At 40.5% G+C, this 21,793-nt stretch overlaps 1 protein-coding gene across 7 annotated transcripts in view; it reads left to right on the top strand.

The window, feature by feature from the left end:
• gphnb (gephyrin b) overlaps positions 1–21,793 on the top strand; it is a 109,002-nt gene that overhangs the window by 30,716 nt on the left and 56,493 nt on the right. For all 7 annotated transcript variants that reach the window (XM_026193929.1, XM_026193928.1, XM_026193924.1 and 4 more), the window contains exons 2-4: positions 3,940–4,018; positions 15,054–15,111; positions 15,256–15,348. In XM_026193929.1, the coding sequence (XP_026049714.1) occupies positions 3,940–4,018; positions 15,054–15,111; positions 15,256–15,348 (230 nt within the window). The remainder of the gene's footprint in view (positions 1–3,939; positions 4,019–15,053; positions 15,112–15,255; positions 15,349–21,793) is intronic.

Genomic DNA, 21,793 nt, shown 5'->3' with positions numbered 1-21,793 from the left:
ATAAGCCATGTGTATTATTTCGACCCCGCAGTCTTAGTCCAGCTGAAAGTTTCTAACCCTCTGAAATATAAGAACAAGAACAGTCAGCAAGGTTTCTTGCAGGATCCTTAACATAGTTCTGTCATGTAACCTCTAGAAGGGAAGCCTCTTGGAAATGAGATGTACTTTCTAAAAAACTAAAAAGTTTCCATTTGCTCTTGTAGTCCATGTTGTAGTCTTAGTACTAAAGACTGGTCACGGTAGGGAAGACATTAGTTGCAAGAAAGCAAACAGTCAATAGGAAGAGCAAAAGAAGAAAAAAGACTTGTGAATGACATCTCAAAACCACTAGCTATTATTTAATTCTTTAACTTTTTATTTGCTTTTTTTTTTTTTTAAATGGACTTTAAAGTATCAGCCCAGATGTTCGATGGCCAAACACACCTCAGTCAGCCAATGATTGCTTCTGGTTTTCTAGATTGATGTGTAGGCAAGATATCTATACTGTACCGGGCATTCTTCCACAGGTTTTATTGGCATTGTCTCCATTATTCCAAGGTCAAAGATACATAGCATCAAACTTTTGTCCTATGATGACATTTCTTTCCACTTCCTGATCAGTTCTCTTTTCTTTGTACTCTTGATGTGCTCTCCTGTGCTTTCCCGTGCACTAGCAGTTTACCCTTTAAGAATGTGCAGGAGCCCGTGTTTGCGTTAGGGTGTGATCTAGATCTCATGCGTGGTGCTGCCCTGCGTAATGCTTCTGAAGCACAGGCCTCCTGTTCCCCTCCCACTACTTTAGCCTGGGGACATCCGAGCTTGTGCACTCACACACATTCACAGGCAAATATAAGATGATAAGAGTCAATACCGACAGACACCCCAGAAAAAAAGAGATTAAATAGAAAATTGATCAGGATAACGGAGATACCTGTATGGATAAATGCAATACTTTTAGGGACGTTAAATCAGTACTCAAAATACTTGTTTTTCACTATTTATTTTTTAATCATTGAAACAATGCAATAGCAATGCACTATAACATTGGTTCAACTTTGTAAATAGTTACTTAGTGGTTCTCCTTTCTTAATATAATATGACTCAGACAAATAGACAGTGACATAAATGTAGAAAAACAATGTAAAAAACTGAACATTTATCCCTAGACTCAATATAAATAACATTGAAAAGAAGAGGACAGTTCAAGGGAAATGTTCGGTTGCACTTGTTATCATTGATGTCCAATATAAAAACTAAATGCATTTGCTCAGAACTGAAACTTTTCTCAAAAGATATGAGCCTGACCACAAAATAGCAGTCAAATAGAAGTCTGTCTGGGGTTTAGCCGTCTGTCTCCTGCTGGATGTCCAGTCACGTAGAAGCATTGACCTTTAGGTTGCAGTATGTACAGTATGCAGCATGGGGTATAGCACCCTCTGGGGTGGGACAGAGGTCACTGCATTGCGTCTTTACTGTCACCGGGAACAGAGTTGCACTTTCTCAGCTGCTCACTGATCAGGTATCATCGTCGTGCTTGTAGAGTTGGAAGTAAAACTCTGCATGTGCTTGCTCTGATGATTAAATCCCTGGTGGCTACTACACCGCATCAGGTGTGAGTAGAATGCAGGCGGGCAGTGAAGGCTTGAGCTGCAGATTCACCTGGAGAAAGGTGCATGGGTGGAGCTACACGGATGGGAGATAGCGATGTCATAAATTCTCACGCCCCTTTTCCCCCTTGCCTTCTCTCTCTCTCTTCCCCATCTACCCTCCCTCTTCCCCCTTCTCTTCCCCTGTCTTCAGCTCTTGCACAGGATCACATTAATATTCCTTTGAAGCCTGTTTCAACTGCAGCCAGATCTCCCTGTCCCTCTCTCACCCGCACTCCTTTCCCCTCCTCATTTTGTTCCCCTTTCTCTCCCTCCTGCTTTCTTTTTGTTTTCCGAGCTATTGTTTTCTAGGAGGGATCACTTTCCCACCATTTCTAACCGGTGCAGAAGGGAGGGGCAGTTTTATTACCCTCAGTCAGGAGTTCCCCTTGTTGCACAAATGCATGCACGCGCACATGGACGCACGCACATACACACTAAGGGGTGGTGGATGCCGATGCCTTTGACAGACCGTGTTGATTGGTTCAGAATGGTTGCTGCCTCTTGTAGGAGAGTGGAACGGCTATTTTTAGATCAAGGGGTAGCTGGGAGAGAAAGACTGAGGAGGGCTCTGTGTGTGTGCGTGTGCAAGAGTGTGTTTGTAAGGAATACTGCAGTCTTGAACGAAGTTTCGTCCTTATACACATACATACGCTCAACCTGATACACACATACACATCCTTGCACTTATGCAGCAGTCCCCCTGTAAAGCCAAGGTGGTGTGTATTCCATGTGCTATCATCCCCTTTTCTCTCCTCCCTCAGACTTTTTCTTTTGCTTCGCCACCACCCCTCTCCGACAATCTTTCTGTCTCTCTTGCTTCTGCCTTTCTTTCTCTCTTTCTGAGAAGGCTCAGTGTGCAAATGTCAGCACTTTCCTATTTATTTGCCAGAGCCTAGAGCAACGTCCTGCTCCCTCTGTTTACCTCCACAGCGCTGCCCCATCGGCACAGCTTTTTTCGCCATTGCCCTTCCCCCTCTTTCAATTTTTTTTTCATCTTCTACATCTTCCCATTTTCTCTTCCCCAACTCAATCTTTTATTGCCCGCACTCAGATCACGCCATACTTTCCCATCTTTTTTATACAGCTTTGTTGCGTTCTCTTCATTTGAATTCCTCCCCTTTGCCATCTCAATTCCATTTTTTGCACCATTCTTGCTTCACCCATGTCCTTACCCTATCCCTCCGCCCCCACCCCCCCACCCGCTCTTGTTCATGGATCATGGCACTTTCATTGGAGTAACATCATGACATTTCCAGTGTTGGCTACGACTAGTGCATCAAGTTTTTTGGCTTAAATCCACCGCCATCACCCCCTCCATTGACTCGTTTTGGATCTATTTTCAGATGCGAGTGCGTGTCTGCTCATGTTTGACCCATCGGATTACAAAACACCTTATCCCTCTCTCCATTATCTTGAAATGTCTCTTTCTGTCTCCTTTTGCTTTGTTACTCATTTTTCTTTCTCCACATATTCATCTTCCTCCCGTCGTACTCTATCCATCACTCTATCTGTCTATCATCACCGCGATGACTCATGTGGCTCACACCTGCTCTGCAGTCAAGGGGGGTTTGCGTGAAGGTGTGGCTTTCCATAGGCTCACCGATATCAAAAGCCTGCACAATGAAGGGTTTGGAAGGGTGTCACTATGTATTTTTCTCACACCCTGACCGTTTTTTTAATTTGCACTATGGTTTGGGTTGGAAGACAGGGTTCAGGCGACAATATAGCAGTTACACCAGACATGATTCTGATATACAGAAACACCTGCCTTATAATAGTCGCAGCTGACAAGTGTGGCTGCAACAAATATCAGCATCCTGTTGTCCCCGTTTTTGACAGGACGAAACCTGTGTGCTGGAGATTCTCTGTTTGCCAAGGCATAGGTGTGAAATGTAAGAATGAAAACAAAAACAGCAGAGATCCATTTAAAGGTGCGTGTGGAGGGATGTTTCCTGGATTTTCCTCCTCTGGTGTTTTTCATCTGTTCACAAGGAGAATCGTTTTGGTTTATTTCACTATTTTCCTTCATCTGGTAATCAGTTCAGTTTCCCACTGTGGATTCACAGGTAGGCACAGTTTGGAAAATTAGAGGAGTAAAAAATAGTAATTTTTCTTGCGTACTGCATTAGGAGGCAGACACAAGAATAAAAAGGTTTATGAACGTAAATTCTTGAGGTTTTCTTTTGCTTTTCCCTTGAAATTACTTGCATTTATGGCAAAGAAAAATCTTTTTCCTGGACTATGCATGTAATATAACATTAGAACTTGGAGCTAACCGCATTTTTTCTTCTTTCTATCGCTGCCTATCCAGTGAGTGACAGCTGTTTTCGAAACCTAGCAGAGGACCGCAGTGGGGTCAACCTCAAAGATCTCGTCCACGATCCCTCCCTGTGAGTACTGCCCTTTTCTAGACAAATGAACACACACACACACAAACACACAGATGAAAGTTGTTTTAAATCTACCACACACAAATGTGATGCACAGTCTCCTGCATGTGTGCGTCTTTGAGTGTAAGCCGCCTTCTTTTAGTGCAGGAGTGTAACTAAGAAGCTAAAAATATCTCTTCAGCTCAACATCAGTGTTGCCCCTCATGAAGAGAATTTCCCAGCATGCATGGCAACAACAAAAGCGCTTGCAGTTCTCTTATCTATAAGGATGAATTCTGGTAGCCGCAAGAAGTCATTATTTACTCAAAAGAAGTTGAAGGAGGGGAAATCAACAGTTGTTAAAAATGTCCCAGTACCACCGTGCTCATTTGGATCATTTATTTCTTAAATAAAGTCATTCATTCAGTCACAAGAGGATTAGTGAAGTCAGGCCGGGCTCACAGTTTAAGTTCATCCTAAAGGTGGGATTCAAAATGGTTGAGGTCAGAATTCTGCGTGAGCCAGTCAGGGAAAGCCGTAAAATTTCAAGCACACCATTGTCTTGTATTTCTTCCATTTAGTGATTTGAGAGTCTTTTTATACCCCTGCAAATATCACACATAGAAGTGCCATCTCATCCTGCGAATACAACACTAAAAAGTGTGACCCCCAACACCAGCCTCAGACACGCTTCTCTAGACATCCGAGCAATTTCTCATGTGACCGTAGACCTGCTGGAGCTACCCTGCTCCCTTGTCACTGTCTCACACTATTCAATATCACTGGAGTGTCACGAGGCCCCACCACCCCCCTGTTGTGGGACCCTGGACTGATCCATGCTTGTCATGTCCTTTACGGTATGTTTATTTTGAGCCTGATGTGTAATTCATGTGTCAACTCCGTGTGACACAAAGAGGGAGTGTGGGCAGCCCTATGCCATGTCATGTGCGTCACGCTCGACAGGGTGCCAGAAAGTGATTAGGGATTCATGACATGCTTGTTTGTACAGTGTTGTGCAGCAGGAGTAGAAATTTTAAGTTGCTTGTTTCATTTTGTTTGTGTATCTATCAGTGCATGCATGCTTTAAACCACGTGTGCGTGCATGTGCGTGTGTGTGGCTGCGTGCCTTACAATATACATATTTTCGAAAGATATTTTAGAGTTGACGGGTCAAGCAAAGCAACAACAGTGTTAAAAGATCCTTCAGTTTCCTTCTGGTATTGATGGAATTGCATTTATTTGCATTAACTCTTTAGCCCTTGGACGCCTACTAGGGGTAACCCTGTATCTCTTTTGTGACCTGAGCGGTTTTTATCATACTCCAGCCCTGCTTCCAGAACAAAATCACTCGATGTACATCAGAAGTTAATAAAGGCGATCTCTTCCTATACAGTTAACTGGGGGGAAAAAACATAATCTGTTTTAATGGTCATCAAACCACATCTTTATTGATGTATTTAGAGTCAAGACTTGTCGCTAAGGGTACTCGGCAGGTTGTCAGACGTCATCTTCATGAGGGTAAGAGTTAAAGACGGGCAACCCTGTTGATATTTGAATATAATAGGTGGATCTATTTTAATATGAGGGATGTAAAAGACTTACAGAGAACTCTTGGCTCGCTCGTTGTGAACTGGGATATGAGAAAATGCAATTGGCTGTTGACAGCTGATAAAAGGTTCTGTTGTGGCCAATAATTTTGTTATAGCCAGTTCATTGTGAGACTGTTGGCTACACGTATTTGATGTTTGTCTCCATGCTGGGCTCCCACTGACTTGAGGGACTCTCATGCTACTAAAGAGCACTTGAGACGAGTGTGTTTTATATCAGTTAACTGACAGAGATGACTAGTGGTAAACCAGCTGCTGTTAAGCATAAAACTGGAAATTGGAAGGCAATGTCAGCATTGGCATCTGTTCTCTCTGGTCTGTTGGGTCGTGGTGATGATTGACCTCCCCTGGCTTAAGAGTCTCCATGCCATGTTAATCCACACCGCACCACAAGTCAGCAGCTCCATCAGGTTGACCACCCAGAACGCCGTGCCCTCAATGTGCCACTGCTGCCATGACAAAGGCACATAGACAGAGATGAAAACAGAAAGAGTGGAGGGGAGCCAGCGAGGGAGAGAGTATTGCAGCACAGCAGGACACATAACATAAACTGTAATCACAGTGTCTTTCAGGCACGCAAATACACATTGGCACATGCAATCAATCAGTCTGCCCAGTTTGACATTCAGGGGTATCCAGAGGTGTGTGTCAGGGCGAGAGAAAAATGATGTGTGGCAAGTAACAGAAGGGGACAAATAAACGATACCTCGAGTCAGGGACACACAGATGAGGATGAGGTGGATGCGTGAACAAGCGGCTCTTTGTATGTGTCTTTTTGTACGCGTTCATACCAAAGTGTCAGCAAGTTTTCATTTGAGTAATTTAGCATAGCGTTAGTCGAGCCCAGCTGCAATCCCAGGCAATCAGCTGATCTCAGTGCAGTCTAATATCAGCTTAAGGTTCAGGTGATAGCTTTCTATTTTACTGGCACTTTTTTTTCCCTGAACACAGCTGCTGTGCATCTGCAGACTGCACTTCAACCTATCATGCTTTGTCTGACTTAAGGTTTAGGGGATGGTGTTGCTGCTTTCTGTATATATCCTTTCTGTAAGGACACTGAGATCCCTCTATCTAGCTGTCGATCTATATTGGTTTGTAATTTACGGAGGACAGATGTGGTCAGGACACTATAGCGGTCCTGACTGAAATATTTTTTTATCAATCCACTTTTTGTGAAAATCTCTGATGATACTATAATTCAAAATAACACTTTGATTGAAAGCCCATGCTGATGGGTGTTTTTCTTTGTTATTGTTTTGTTTATTTTTATTTTTTGTCATGCATTTTCCTCTTTTTTGCTTTTTGTTCTTTTTTGTAACTTACAAGTGTTAATGCTCTTTAGCTCTTCATCGCTCTACCTTTAATAAAGCTGCAGCATGCCAATTTATGAACATGAATCCCAGATATAATGATTGCAAAGCTATATAACCCAATAGATACATGGAAACTTAGGCTCCTTCTGGCTTATGTTAATTGGTTACTGCAGTTAACATTGCGTATTATCATCTGTTGCCAAGAAAATGTTACATCTATGACATTTGCTTCATGGGTCATTGTAGCTATTAGCATTTATGTTAAAGGTATGAAGGTATGTGTATGTGTCCCTCCCTTCATAACAGTTAATCTCGTGTCTTTCTGGTCTCTGCCTTCCAGTGACTCGTGTTGTAACGACCCTTTGTCAATTTTATAAATGATTATGGCTAAGAATAGCTAGAAGCCAATCAGATGCATGATAGTAGGCCTAATTTTATTGTCAGGAGATGGTCGTGGGACAAAGACGCAATTGTAAATCTGTGCTGCTAGAGATCCAGCACCAATAAACAGTCGAAGGCCAGACTTGTTGTTATTTCACATTAAAATGCTGACCATTTAAATGGAAGATTCCTGGTTTTTACCTGACTTGACACCTTTGTTAAATATCAACATGTTTACTTTACTTTTACCTATTTTTTTTTACTCATTCTACATTTTAATATATACTTTATGAATATATATTTATACAGCAGTCACATAATAGTGTAAACCTCTCCTTGCTACTACCTCAGTTAATATTGTCAGTACTGTTGTTAACACTACTCCTACAACCATGAGCGCTGCTACTTCTGCAAGCATTATTATTATGTAGCAGTTGGAATTTTGACACTGTTGTATCACAATATAAGCAAGAAGTGAATTTATATGTATCCATACATACTACCTGCAGTATGTAGTTCTCTGTGTAACTCTCAAATACATACGAAGTAATTGTGCACATCAGTAAGAATTTAAATATACCTGCACTGCATCCTGAATGTTTTTATGGATTTTATGGATTACCTGGATAAATCTGCACCCGTGCTAATGGTTACTGCCACCATAAACAGTGGTACTTTTTTTTTTTCAAAAATGGGTGGTGTTGACTTTGAACCGGTGGGTTGGCATGGGTGACTTTCAGGAAAGGAACCAGAGGTTACCACAGAAGTGTTTTGGTTGCTTCATCTGTTGAGCTCATCAGTGGTTCACGGAAAGTTAAATGCTATTACACAATCACAACATGGATTTTCTTCCTTTTTAATTTTTTTTAATAATTATTTTTAATTAATGCACATTTTGTTGTATTTGTGCTTACATTTAAATTGAATTACTTCTGTGCTTCCTGCGTAAATTTAGTAAATCTCTGCAGTACAACACTGCCTGCTGTTGTACGACATGTACTCGCAGCAGTATTTTGTTATACTTAATTTAATAAAATGGATTTGTTCTAGAAGTCTTATCATTTGTTCAGATGCAGTTGTGCACCCCTAACCAGTGCTGGGATGGGGGGTTTTTTTTCAAGAGAGTAAGACATAACTTTCTTATTTAAATGAGGCTTATAGGGTCTGTTGTGGCATTGTGTAAACGCATCTAAATGCTCCACACCAGCAAACTGCCAAAACGTCTGCTTTATAAAGATGTTCATTCTTTCTGATCATCAGTTAATTTAATTAACGTCACCTGGCTGCTTCTCACCCTCTAAATTCCTAGCTTAGTTTTCCACAGGATTGCATTAAGTTCTGTAAAATCATAAATCTGATAAAGAAGAATATGCATGTGGAGTGAATAATGTGTGGCTGTCTGTTCGTAACCATTATCAAATTAGCTGACAATAAAGCACTGTTGTACTTTAGAAGAAAAAAAAACAAGTGCAAAAAACAGCATTTACTTTCTTTATTGCTTTGCATACATTTTAACGGTCTGCTTTGCATATTTTGCCATCATATCGTGACCAGTTTTGACTGGAGGAAATAACATCAGTATTTCAACCATGTTTGCTATTGAAGTCAGACATTGAAGACCAACTTGAATACTTGAAATGAAAAAAAAAAGAAGCTGCACCTTTCTGAAGGTCTGGGCAGGTCAAAACAGACAACCTTATCACCACAGTGCCCTCAGCTGTGTGTCAATAAGGCTGCATTATTTTAATGATCTAAATCGTTATATACAGTCTCATTGTAGGGACTTGTCTGCCTTATGGGGGCAAAAAGCAACATCCTTGTTTAAATAGTTATATTTTAAGGAAAAGACATGTTTTAACATTAGGGTAAGGTTCAGTTAAGGCTCATGTAGTAGTAGCTACGGTTTAGGTTACAGTCAAGGTTGCAAACGTCTAACGTCATTGAAACTTGACTCGGTGTGCTGTTTCTGTGGCTCTTTGCATGTTGTTTATTGGCCATGAGTGGAGTCATGGGTGTGGAACTGGGCACTCAGAGCTCTCATCACAGTAGGACCTTGAAGAGGTTGGTTAGTCCACTCCTCCCCCTCCATCCCTTCATCGTTCCCTCTATCAGCGAACATGTTGAGCGGTGACCTCTTGAGAGCTTTCCTACATATGGATGAACCAACAACTTAGCTCTAATGGGCTCAGCTCCATGCTACTACCAGGAGTGTGGAGATGTCCAAGTCTCTCGTCTCCTCCCTGGGTGGAGTGTGAGTGTGTAAGAGAGCAAGAAAAGGAGTGAGTGAGATTGAGTGCCCTGTACAAAGAGCTTGTATTATTAATGAAATCACCCTGGCAGATGGGTCTCATCTTGGAAGTGTCCCACAACCACTGAGATTTGCAGCTGGCTCACATGCATACACACACATTTGCTTTTCCTCTCTCTTGTTAAGTGTGCCCCTGACGGTCTAGCCCTCTTCTTTCCTCTTTTTTTTCTTGCTCTTTTCACTCTGTGCCTCTCTTGCTTATTCTGTCTTCCTCTCTTTATCCTCTTCTCTGTGCTCGTCTTTTATTCATAGACAGATTTGGCCAATGCGTCCAGGCTTTCAGGCCAAAACTACTGCCATGCACACCCCCCGGTCTCTCTCTGCTTACCCCACTCTTCCCCCTGCTCCTTCCTCCACCCGCATCAGGATTTGTCCACACCTCAAACAAAAAGCTTTTTTTTTTCTTTTCTTTTTTTACCAGGCTGACTACCTCCATCCTGCAGTTTGAGGAAGAGCTTTATATGCCATAACCCCCTGCAGTAGAAAGAGACATAGATGGGTTTTGGAGATTAAAATGTTGCAAGCCCTTTCCCCTCTAATAGGCTTCTCTCAATTCAGAGCACACCCACCTAAAATACAGCCAAGCACTCTATCTGCAAAGAAGAAGCCAGTCATGCTGAAACTAACAATTTATTCATATACTCTCATATGTATAAATAACCATTTTACATCCTAGATGCATGATACTTCCATGTGCACAAATATGTATGTGTATTTTGCATGTTCACATACTGTAAGCAGCGTTATGTGAATGAACAAACCACTGTTTTGCATTTGTGGAAATAAGTGGGCAGTGGTAGGGTGATGATAGCAATCAAAGTAAATTCAACTACCTAGGTTCACACAGTGTTCATGTCATCGGATTTGCTGAGTTGCAGGGTTTCTTTGTTTTGTTTTGTACCAGCCATCAGTAAAAACTTGTGTACACTCCTGGTGTTTTCATTTTTATTAAAAAGAAAAAGAAGAAAAACATCAGTAGTCATCAGAGATAAGGAGCACCTCCTCAATTTCATCCTTTTGAAATATTTTTGTTAATTTAAACTTTGGTTGCCCCTAGGCATGTGTGCGGCCATATTTCTTACTTTTTTTCTCACAGGTAGGTGGTAGGTGGCTAACTAAGAAGATGATACCCCATTTTCTTAATCCCACCCACAAAGTATCATTCAAGTTAGTGGTGCACATCTGTGTTCTATGTCTATGTTTAAATAGTATACACATATTTGTGTGCAAAAATGCACAGAAATATACACAGGTAGGTCTGGAAATTTTGTCTCCATATGCCACTGCAATAGATTTGAAAACATGCACTTGCAGCTTCAACTCGGGCATCACGTAATGCTTTGCCAGGCCTTTACTGCAGATCTCTTTTTCATTTAAACATTTAGTTAGATCCATAAATATTTAGACAATTGCAGTTTTTTGTGATTTTGCTTCTGCGCACCACCACAGGAGATTTTAAATCAAACAGTCAAGATGTGATTGAAGTGGAGACTTTCAGCTTTAATTCAAGGCATTTAACTGAAGTCTTGCATTAACTGTTGTATAGTTACAGACATGTTTATACCTGGAACCACATTTTCTGTGGCTCAAATTGCATCGGAAAAACTAACATAATTTTAAATATAAAAATGTTTTTTAATACTTGGATGAAAATCCTTTCCAGTTTTTGACTGGATGAAGTATAGACCCCACAAACATCGCCAAATGCTGAGGTTCCTCCTATTAGATGCTCTGCTCGGCCTCTGCAGACACCTTCAGTTGTTTCTTATTTGTGGGCCCTTCTGCGTTCAGTTTTGTATTTAATAACCGAAAAGCTATTATTGGGTTGACATCAGATGACTGACTTGGACTCTGAAGAATATCCCCACTTAAAAACCCTTGGGTTGCAGTTTGTTTTGGGTCATTATCCATTTGCAGTGTAAAGCGCTTTTTGATAAGTGTTGCAGCATTAGGCTGAATCTGAGCAGAAGGTAAAGCTCTGTGCAAGAATTTGTCCTGCTGCTCCTATCAGCAGTCACATCATCAATAAAGACTAGTGGGCCGGGTCCACTGGCAGCTACACATACTCATTCTATAACATTGCTTCCACCTTGTATGACAGATAATGTGGTATGCTTCAGCTCATGAGCAGTTTCTCTTCTTCTCTGTAATTCTAAAGTTATAAGTTCATCTTGGTTTCTGGCAAAAGAAGGTTTTCCAGAACAGTGCGATTTCTTTTTGATGTTTCCCTGCAAAGTCTAATCTCGTTTTGTTAAGTGCAATCAGTGGTTTGCACATTGTTGTAAATGCTGTATTTCCATTAGCAAAGATTTTTGTGAACTTTTTGCTTTTTCTTATCACATTATGATACACCTTCCTCCTCAAGACAGTTATTAACTTGGTCTTGATCAAAGTCAGAGTTCATGTTTTTCTGAAAATCTTGTGAATACGATAACTCGAGGAGGAAGTCGCCTGGGATTGTGAAATTGATACCAATTGATACCACCGAAACTTTTTGCAGATGGTGCATCTGCAAAAAGTTTCGGACAAGTTGGAATTTCAGTGATATCGAGGTCAAGGTCAGATGTCAAGTGTTTTGGATAATTTTATGAATGCAATAACTCGAGAACAAGGCGACATAGGATTTTGAAATTGATACTCGTGAGTGTATCTAATAGGAGGCAGCTGCAGTATTTTTAAAGAACCAGGTTGTGGTTCATTTGGTCTCTCTTAAAGTTTTTGCTTTTTCTCTGATGGGTATACTATATACTGATAGCATACAGTTAGCACATATTATTATAATGTAAGCAATATCCAGCTATCCATTCTTCCTATTATAAATAAAAGGCATCTACACACATCCATGTTGATGAACAGTTTCAGCGCACACACTAGAGTGCATCTCTGCAATTCTAGTGGAGGCGTGAACACCATTTGTCCCTCATTTGGTGTTTTCAGTGGGGTTGAGATCTGGCCTTATAGCATGTGAGTCACATTATGGTCCCCCTCATTAAACCGTTCAGTGACACCTCTTGTTCTATTAATCAGGGGCATTAAAGAGACCTCACCCGTTATATGACTGCCTGCTGCCCCCTTGGCCGGGTCATTCTTGAAAAAGAAACATTTAACCTCAGTTAGACTTTTACCTGAATAAATAAAGGCTCTGATAATAAAATAAAGTAAAAGTTTTTACTCAGAAGAACAGATTTGCAGTGACCTTTCCTTTGAAGGGGGCAAGTCGTCACAAAAATCCCCCTCACAGCATAACAGAAGCACCGAATTGATAAAGTTGAGGTATTTCCTTTAATTTGTCTGTTTTTCATGAACATGTACCTACAGACAAATGCTCAAAAAAAACCATCTAGTCAACACAACATATTGTTGCTTTTGCAGACAACTGGTGTCCCCGATAGTTACCAAAAACAAAACACACACGCATGCATGCACCGGCACACACAAACTCTCACTCTCACGCACTCTCTCACATTGAACAACACAGCAACTGGAGGCTTCAGACAGGAGGGGTTGCCTAGGAAACGGTGGGAAGGAACCCTAGCTATTTGTGTTGAGCATATTTTCATTTGGGCTGAAACAGAGAGGCATAAAAACCCCAGGAGAGCGAGAGAGGTGATTTGTCCTGACAGCTCCTTTACTCTCCCGAGGTGTAACACAGACGCACGCACACGCACGCACAGACACATCAACAGGCGAGTGCGCGCGCATGAACACGTATACACACATGCGCGCTCACATGCACGCGCAGATACATACAGAGATGCCAAAACCCCCACCCCTTCCGAACACATCAAGAGAAGTAAATCAGTCGTGCCATCACAGGAATGTCAGCAGGGAAGTTGTGCGGTTGTGTGTCTGTGCATGAATGCACAAGTTAGTGGATGCTAAGTGGCCCTACATGTGCAGTGTTACATGCAAAAGTCATTCTTAAATGATTCTTCCCGACTTCTCTGCATCTTTTGTCAGAAGCAGCTTCCCTCTGAACCTCGTGCTTCATCTTCATGCATGCTTGCTGCAGTATTTCGGTGTTGTCTAGCGGTGGCTCGTCTCACTGCTGCTCCATCGCACAGCTTGAAAATGAAGCAGAGCCAATGGATTCAGCAAATTTGTAACTCCGTGTGTGAAGAGTTAGGGTTCCCATGTGGATAAAAGTATCTGAAAGGCAGAAAAAAGAGTTTTAATGTTCAGAGTTAATGGGTGTTTGTCTAAGGGAGGGTATCATAGCGTTTAAGTGTCTGATGCGGAGGGGAGACATCATGCAGAAGTCTCCCAAAATAGTGCTGGTTAGAGAAAAAAAGAAAAGGTATTACATAAGGGGGTGTCTGTGTAGAGCCTTCACCTTGAGCCTGGGGTTGTTTTTTTCTTGCCTTGTTTTGGGGGGGTTTTCTTAGTGCGGTACTGAAACTAACCACAGGAGGTCACTATGGCTCGCTCTTAAACTGAAGCACGGCCCTGTCCTTGACAGAGCTCCTTCCTCACTGGGCCATCCTGTGGAAAATCCTTTCAGGAAGGGATGTTCAAGGGCATTCTCTCTCTGGACATTTTTGCTGCTGTAAAGCTGTGTCTCTCGCTCCTTCCTGCCTCTGTTTTCAGTCTCGTAGACTGTTTTCATCCCCTTCATTTCGCCCACATTTAAAATACATCCTGAGAGTCTCTGTCTTCTCTTCTGTATTTTCTCCATCAGTGTGTCCACAGCTGTGTGTTTTCTTGAATGTGTAATAAAGGTGTAGGCCTTATTCTAAAGGCCAGTGGTAGCTGAAGGACAGAGGATGAACCTATCTAAAAATATGCCACATTCTCATTTCTGCTTTTTTCAAGCAATACTTTCTGCTTTGCTGCTTTGGGAAATATATAAGAGATTGTGTAATATTAGTGTAATATTGTATAATAGCTTTAGCCTGCTGTTTTGCAAAGGCTTTTCACTTGTGTATGTAAATGATGGACAACATCCGCTTGAGTTTGCAGATTTCCTTTGTGAAGTTTCTTGTTGATTATAAACCAGGCGTCACAAAGAATGCAGTGGATATGCTGCACACTTACTTTCTTCACTTTCTTCGATCGCAAGGTAGAAATTTTCTTCAGTATTTTAATCTAAATGGGACTGAAATTTACAAAGTGAACATCAGGAAGTATTAAAACAAAACTGAATTAGTGATTAAGACCAGAAACTCATTAGGAAAATGTTTTTCTGTGTCAATAAATCAAATGAGAAGTAGGGTGATTTCCACATGGACTCCTATACCACTGGACTTTTTTCAGTGAACAGAGAATTCGCCTCCTGCTGGCCAGGCAGTTTCTCAATGGCTTCCCTTTTTGGACCTTGAAGCCAAGAATATTGTAATACAGACTTATGGTATATACTGAGTGCAAAGAATTTTTTTTTACCTCACTCTGGTGAGAGGTGACCATGGATTACTGCTTTGTGATCAAATCATTTTTTCTACCTTTTACAGGTTGGGTGGTATGATCGCGGCCTACAAGATAGTACCTGATGAAATTGATGAAATTAAGGTAACTGCCATCTATTTAATGTATTCCTTTATTACAGGATATGTGTTTTTTGTTTGTTTGTTTGTTTTGCTTTGCTGTTTATCTGGATAGGTCGATCCCATGGTGAGCAGTAATTTGTACTCGCATGTGTGTTCTTTCTATCAGGAGACACTGGTGGACTGGTGCGACGAAAAGGAACTCAACCTCATTCTCACCACCGGAGGCACCGGCTTCGCCCCCAGAGACGTCACACCAGAGGTTAATTTACACATTTTTCATGAACACGTGTCATTCGAGTCATGCAATGGATTTACGCATAATACATAATGACGTACTGCACTATAGTATTCATGTGCTTTAAACTCTTAATGCTGACTTTGGAGTAGCGAGCATGGGTGTCATGGCACAAGATCGTGGCTAAGCACTTCACTATGCATGCATCTTACTGAAGCTGTTTCTCAGTGTTATTATTTACTGCGTTCACACGCTGAATGAATAAGAAGTTCTCCCCATGTTTATGTCGGTTCTCTCTGGGTACTGTGGCTTCTTCTTGTAGTCCAAACACGTGCATGAAGTTAGATTAACCTGTAATTCTAAATTGTGCTTACGGGTGAATGTGAGCACGAATGATTGTCTGTCTCTTTGTGTTAGTCCTGCAATAGATTGGCGACCTGTCCAGGGTGTACCCTGCCTTTCGCTTTATGGCAGGCAGCTGGGATAAGCTTTAGTCCCTCGGCAGCCCTGAATTGGATAGAAAGCGGAAGAAGATGAATGGTTATCCTCTTGATTTAATAATCCATGCTTGTCTATGTTTACATTCAGGAACTGAGTTGCTGCCCTTTGTTTTCGTATCACTTCTCTCAGTAATGCAATGAGGGGGTCAGTGGTGCAGGTGCAGAAGAGGGCAAAGGCACACCAGAATGTTTTTTGCATTGGGAATTTAGTCTTGGTTTTAGAGCAATGACACGTGTGCTAACTCATGAAAATGCTTCACAAATCACATTTTATTGCTTGCAGTATTTCATAACTGTAAAATTAGGTTTAGGGTTGAGCTGAAATGCAGCTAGAAACATGTTACATAAGAATGAGCGAGGACAGCTCGAGTTGAAATATGGGCACTGTTTTCTCTAAGAGGTCGTGTAAGGCAAATAAGGTCATACTACTAAAACACAAGAATGATTGCAGTATATTGACACGTAACGGAGCTTTAGAGGGTAGCGGATTTAAAAGGCAGGTGTTTCTTTTTGCTGCACGTGCTATATTCAGAGAACTGCAGCATTTTTATACAGATCACATACGCGTGTTGCAGCACTGATAAACACACAGTGTAATTAGCCCCACAGTCAAATGGGAAATAAGAGGTAAGATTCTTCTTGACTCCCTTTGAAAAAATAAATAAACAAATGTGCTGTGCTGTTGATAACTCAGAGATAATGGGTGGCATGTGGCATTATGGCTGCACGGGGAGGGTTTTTTTTCTGCTTACTTGACAACATGAGGCCATAGCAGTTCCCAAATGTAAACACAATTAAGATTTCATTTTTGTGTCCAGAATCAGTCTTTAGTTAATTTTTAGTTAATGCCTCCATCAAAATGCAAAATACACAGTTTTTGTTTACTTCTTTTAAATCCACAAAATCAGTAATGGGGGAAATTCTCTGGTTGAAATTAGCCTGAACAACTTTATTTAGCAGTTACAGAAGCAACTGCGCTCACTAGACACTTCATTAGATACAGGTTGCTTATAACTGGTTGGACCCCCGATTGTCTCCATAACTGCTTTTTCATTAGCTGGGCCCACATCCTCATTTTAGGTTTGACAGCGTTTTAGTGGTAAAGGTGAATGGCTTGGACATGACTTGAGCAGCAGTTTGGGGAAGGCCTCGAAGGGGACTGGCGGCGGCTCCCGGGCCTGGCAGATCCCCATGTACTAAATAGAAGTGAAGAAGTTAACGAATTGAAAAGGGGAGGGAAGGTGGGGCATATAAACGAGAGTGAACAGAACTGGGGGAACCGATATAGATGAGAACCAGAGGGAGCGTGTTTGGAGGCGTGGTCCCGCTCCTTAAATTTTGATACATAATCTCCAAAATTTTTCATGTCACAGATTCACCAAGTTGATGGAAACATTCCTCACAGGTTTTGGTCCCTGTTTACATGACGGCATCACACAGTTTCTGCACATTTGTTGGTTGCACATCCCGTTTCAATATAGGAGATGGGTACACTATGATTATAAAGGAAAGGACATGGTCAACAGTAATACTTGAGTATATTGTGATGGTTAAACCATGCTTAGTGGGTAGTAAGGATCCCAAAGTATGACAAAATAATGTCCCCTACGACTAACAGCGTGAACTGTTGATACAAGGCAGGATGGTGCCATGCTTTCATGTTGTTTACGTCAAGTTCTGAGCCTACCATTCAAACGTCACAGCAGATATTAAGACGCATCAGACCAGACAATGTTTTTACAGTCTTCTGTTGTCCAATTTTGGTGAGCTTGTGTTTCAATTGTAGCCTCAGTTTCCCTTTCTTGGCTGTGTGGTCTTCTGCAGCACATGTTGTGCTTTCACAGATGCTCTTCTTCATAACGAGTGTTTATTTGAGTTACTTTTGCCTTTCTTTGAACTTTAAAAAGTCAAGCCATTCTCTTTGTCTTTTTCTTGAGGTTTATTTTTGAATATTGTAGCCTAGACAGCGGAGCACACAGGAAAGAGAAAGAGCAGAGGGAACAGCAAACAGGAAATGACCCAGAGAATTGAACGCGGGCCTCTTGGGTGACCGTTCAGCTGCCACCTGAGTCTAGCTGTTGTCCTCTGACTTTTGCCATCAACAAGTGATTTTTCTCCTGGAGAACTGTTGCTCACTGGACATTTTCTCTTTTTCAGACGATTCTCTGTAACCCCTAGAAATGGTTGTGTGAGAAACTCCCAGTTAGATCAGCAGTTTTGTAAATACTTAGACCAGCCCATCTGGCACCAACAACCATGTGACAAGTCACTTAAATCACCCTTCTTCCCCATTCTCATGCTCAGTTTGACCATGTCTACATTCTCAAATGAGTTGCTGCCCTGTGATTGGCTGATTGCTCTAGTGTTAACAAGCTTGGGGAACAAGTGTACAAAGTTGTGGTTGAGTGTATGTTGTCAGTACACAGTCAGAAAAGTGTTTGTTGTAGTTTTTGCTACAGCTATATATATATTTTTTTTAATTATTCATGAGTAGTCGTCGGTACTGTATCAAAAACATCTAGCTTGATTTCAGCCAACATGAAGTACAACGTTTTTAGTGTTATATTTTATTTGAATCCATATTCATGCACGTGTAAATAGAGCCTAGTGTGAAGGCTGTGCACAAAGTCTTTTGTCTTTGCATGCAGTCAGCAAACCTCTCAGTATCACACTCACCAACACAAACGCAGACAAGCAATCTGTGGTTCTCAGCAGTATCATTGGTCCTCATCAATCACGGGAGACAGCAGCAACCTTCCTGGAAAAGGAAATACGCATACACGCTGTAGTCACTGATAATACTTGCTATCTGATTCAACCCTGCATGCTGGAAACAGTCATATCTTTCTGTCTGTCTCTATGTTTGAAGGCTGTACATGACACATGTAACTGCTCTGACTTGCTTTTAGTTATAACAGAAGTAACAGTGACACTTTATTAACAAATTACCAGTAATTTCATTACTCTGTACCTGCTTTCAAATGCTTAAAAAGATGTGTAAGTGTGAATCTCATCTTAGCTGTAAGTGTTAATTTATTCTTAAACACTACATGTTACTGAATTTTACATTGCATCCATTACTGACTATAATAATCCCTGTCTCAGCTCTCTGAATGTTAATAAATCCTCATCTGATCAGCTTGCTCTTCATCTACATTTATCAGCATTAGCCGCCAAATCACTAGAGTAATATATATAATATATTCTTGGTCAATTCATGCATCTATCCATCAAGACAGTTAATGCTGAATGACTGTAAAGTCAAACCTGAACTGACTGGGCATTAATTGTTTTATTCACAATGTTTGTTTGCATTATGGAGAAGATGGTGTGTGAGTCTTACTTACTTTTTAAGGACATGAACAGAAGAAGTTTAACTGAGTTACTGTATATTTCATTGCTAGTACTCTGTCTTGTAGATGTGCTGCTAGTACAAGTCCTTTTTCTTTATGAAAACCATACATTACCAAGCATCTGCTTTTCTCTGCGTCAGTCTGCTTTTTTCTACCTTTTATGTTGTTTTTATGTCTTTTTACTGGCTTTGTTACCTCTGCCAAGCAGGATATGTTTTTGGTAGTTTTCATGTGTCATTCTTTCTGAAAACGTGATAGCCCGAAAAGTTTAGAACAAATTCTAATAAAACCTTGTTGACATGACCCCACTTGACACAATCTATTAAAATTTGCCTAACGCTAACCCATCAGGATGTTCAGGGTCAACTTCATGATTTATTGACAAAATCCCATAAAACTTTAAACTATTATTCTTAAAAATGTGGTGCGTATTGTCAATATATAGAAAGTACTGCATGAGGATTTAAAATGTCATGTCACATTTGACCTTTAACCCCTCATACAAGATTAATATTGTTGATCTGAATATCTTAAGCAATAATAATGCTATATAGACCAATTTTAAACTATCTTACTGCAATACGTTGTATTGACAACATATAGGTGTAGAGGTAGTAATATATAGGGGTTATAAAACATCCCATTATGTGATATGTTATATATGTTATGTGCACCACAGTAAAAATTTATAACTGTTTAAATACATAACAGTTTAAAAACATGATCAATGTTCCTTAATATGCTTTTAAACAAAAACTTGTGATCAAAACAAACATTTTTTTAAAAATCTGCTACTAAACAATGAAATGAATGCTACGGATTTACTGCATCCACATAAATGCACAACTTCTGTCAGGAATATTAAAATGGGTTTCAACAGTGCAAATAATAAAAACCTGCACTTTGCACTTGTTTTTACTTCACTACAAACATCTTAAAGTACAGTTAAAAAGAAGAAGAAAACAAATGCTTACAAAACCTTACGTACGGGTCGGTATTTATCCGGATGTATAGCTTTCTTTTAAGAAGGACGTGTTCAGTGTATGACTTTAACAAGGGCACATATTTTTTCTGAAGCTATTAATGTAAAAATCCCATTCTTACAAGATTTAAAACTAAATGACTTCTTACTTTTACATGAATACGTGCAAACCATCATCACTCGGCATTTAGATATTTGATACATTTGAAATCTTTTTCAGGTTCCTATTAAATAAGATTCCATCACATAACATTACGTTGTGAGTTCTTCAACCTGCACTTGCCATCATATACTGTCATCTCATACTGTCATCAAATGCATATCAATTAAAAAACAACAAAATCACATATTATTTTGTCTATAAGTGAAGAAAAACTTGTAAAATCTGGCAGAGTTCATCAAAAGCATGCCACAAAAATATTTGTGGAGTCGAACATCAGGCATACATCTCCGCCTTCTTGATTCTGCGTGATGTATTCGATGAAGTATGAGTCGAGCTTAACCCCTCACTGTCTCCATCCTTCCCTCTTGTTTCTCATTCACTCTTCCTCAGTTCCCTCCCACACTCTTTCCCTTCTCCTCATCCCTCTCCCTTCCCTCCCTCCCTCCCTTCCCTCTCCTCTCCTGAGTCCAAGCCTGAGATGCTCACCAGTGGCTCCTCTCCTTTGAAGTTCTTCCTCTCCCCTCTCCCTCGCTAATGGTGCGTTTGAAGTGTCACTCAACTCAAGGGCACCCAACACACACAGCTGGAGGACCAGGCATTTTTTTGCCATCTATCTGTCAGGAATGTGCTGCATCAACTTTGGTCCCATAAACATATCTGTGTACTAAAAAATGTAAATCAAATATTTTAATAAAGAGCTGTTTCCACCATATAGCCTTTAATCTGTCTGACTTGCGTATTATGGGCAACAACGAGATACTATTCATTTTTTATATATATTATTTTTTTCCTATAGTCGTTTTTGCTTAGGCAGCAAAAGTCTGTACAAAAGTATTGAACCACCAATCATTTCTTGATATTTTGCAGACTTTTTAAGTGGTCTTGAGTAATAGTTCTCTGGGCTTTTTTTGAACATTGGTACCTGACCACTTTCAGGTACCACTGTCTAATTGTTTTATGCCACTTAACACTCACCTATGAATCATTTAAGTGTAAAAAAAAAAGCACATAACTCAAGAGATGAAGCCATGTTGTGCTCACACATACCAGATAATGTGTCTTTAGGCACCCTGTTACTTGCAGCCTGTCAAAACATCATTTGTTCCGTTTGTTTAATTAAATCTGCAAAAACAAAAAAAACTTTACACAGTTTGATAAGCATAAAATAGCATTTTCACACCAACAAGCTGATTCCCAAGCAGCTGTTAAAGTTTTTGAGGAAACTGGATGAGTTCAGAAGCAAAGAAAGGATGGCAGGCCTAATAAACAACTACAACAGATGAACAGTATCTGAAAGTCATGATCTTAAGAAATGGGAAGAAAACCAGCAGGACATGAGAGATGCATCTGGCCCTTTGGCTGACATCATGGGAATACAGTTGGTTTCTATTGTTATTGATTTGTTTAGTTATATTTGCAATTTCTCGCATCAACACACAACAAGAGATCCACTTCAGAGGCTTCTGCTAAG

The sequence above is a fragment of the Astatotilapia calliptera genome, chromosome 15 (genome assembly GCF_900246225.1).
Source record: "Astatotilapia calliptera chromosome 15, fAstCal1.2, whole genome shotgun sequence".
Classification (NCBI taxonomy): domain Eukaryota; kingdom Metazoa; phylum Chordata; class Actinopteri; order Cichliformes; family Cichlidae; genus Astatotilapia; species Astatotilapia calliptera.
This window is presented reverse-complemented; position numbering and strand designations above follow the sequence as displayed.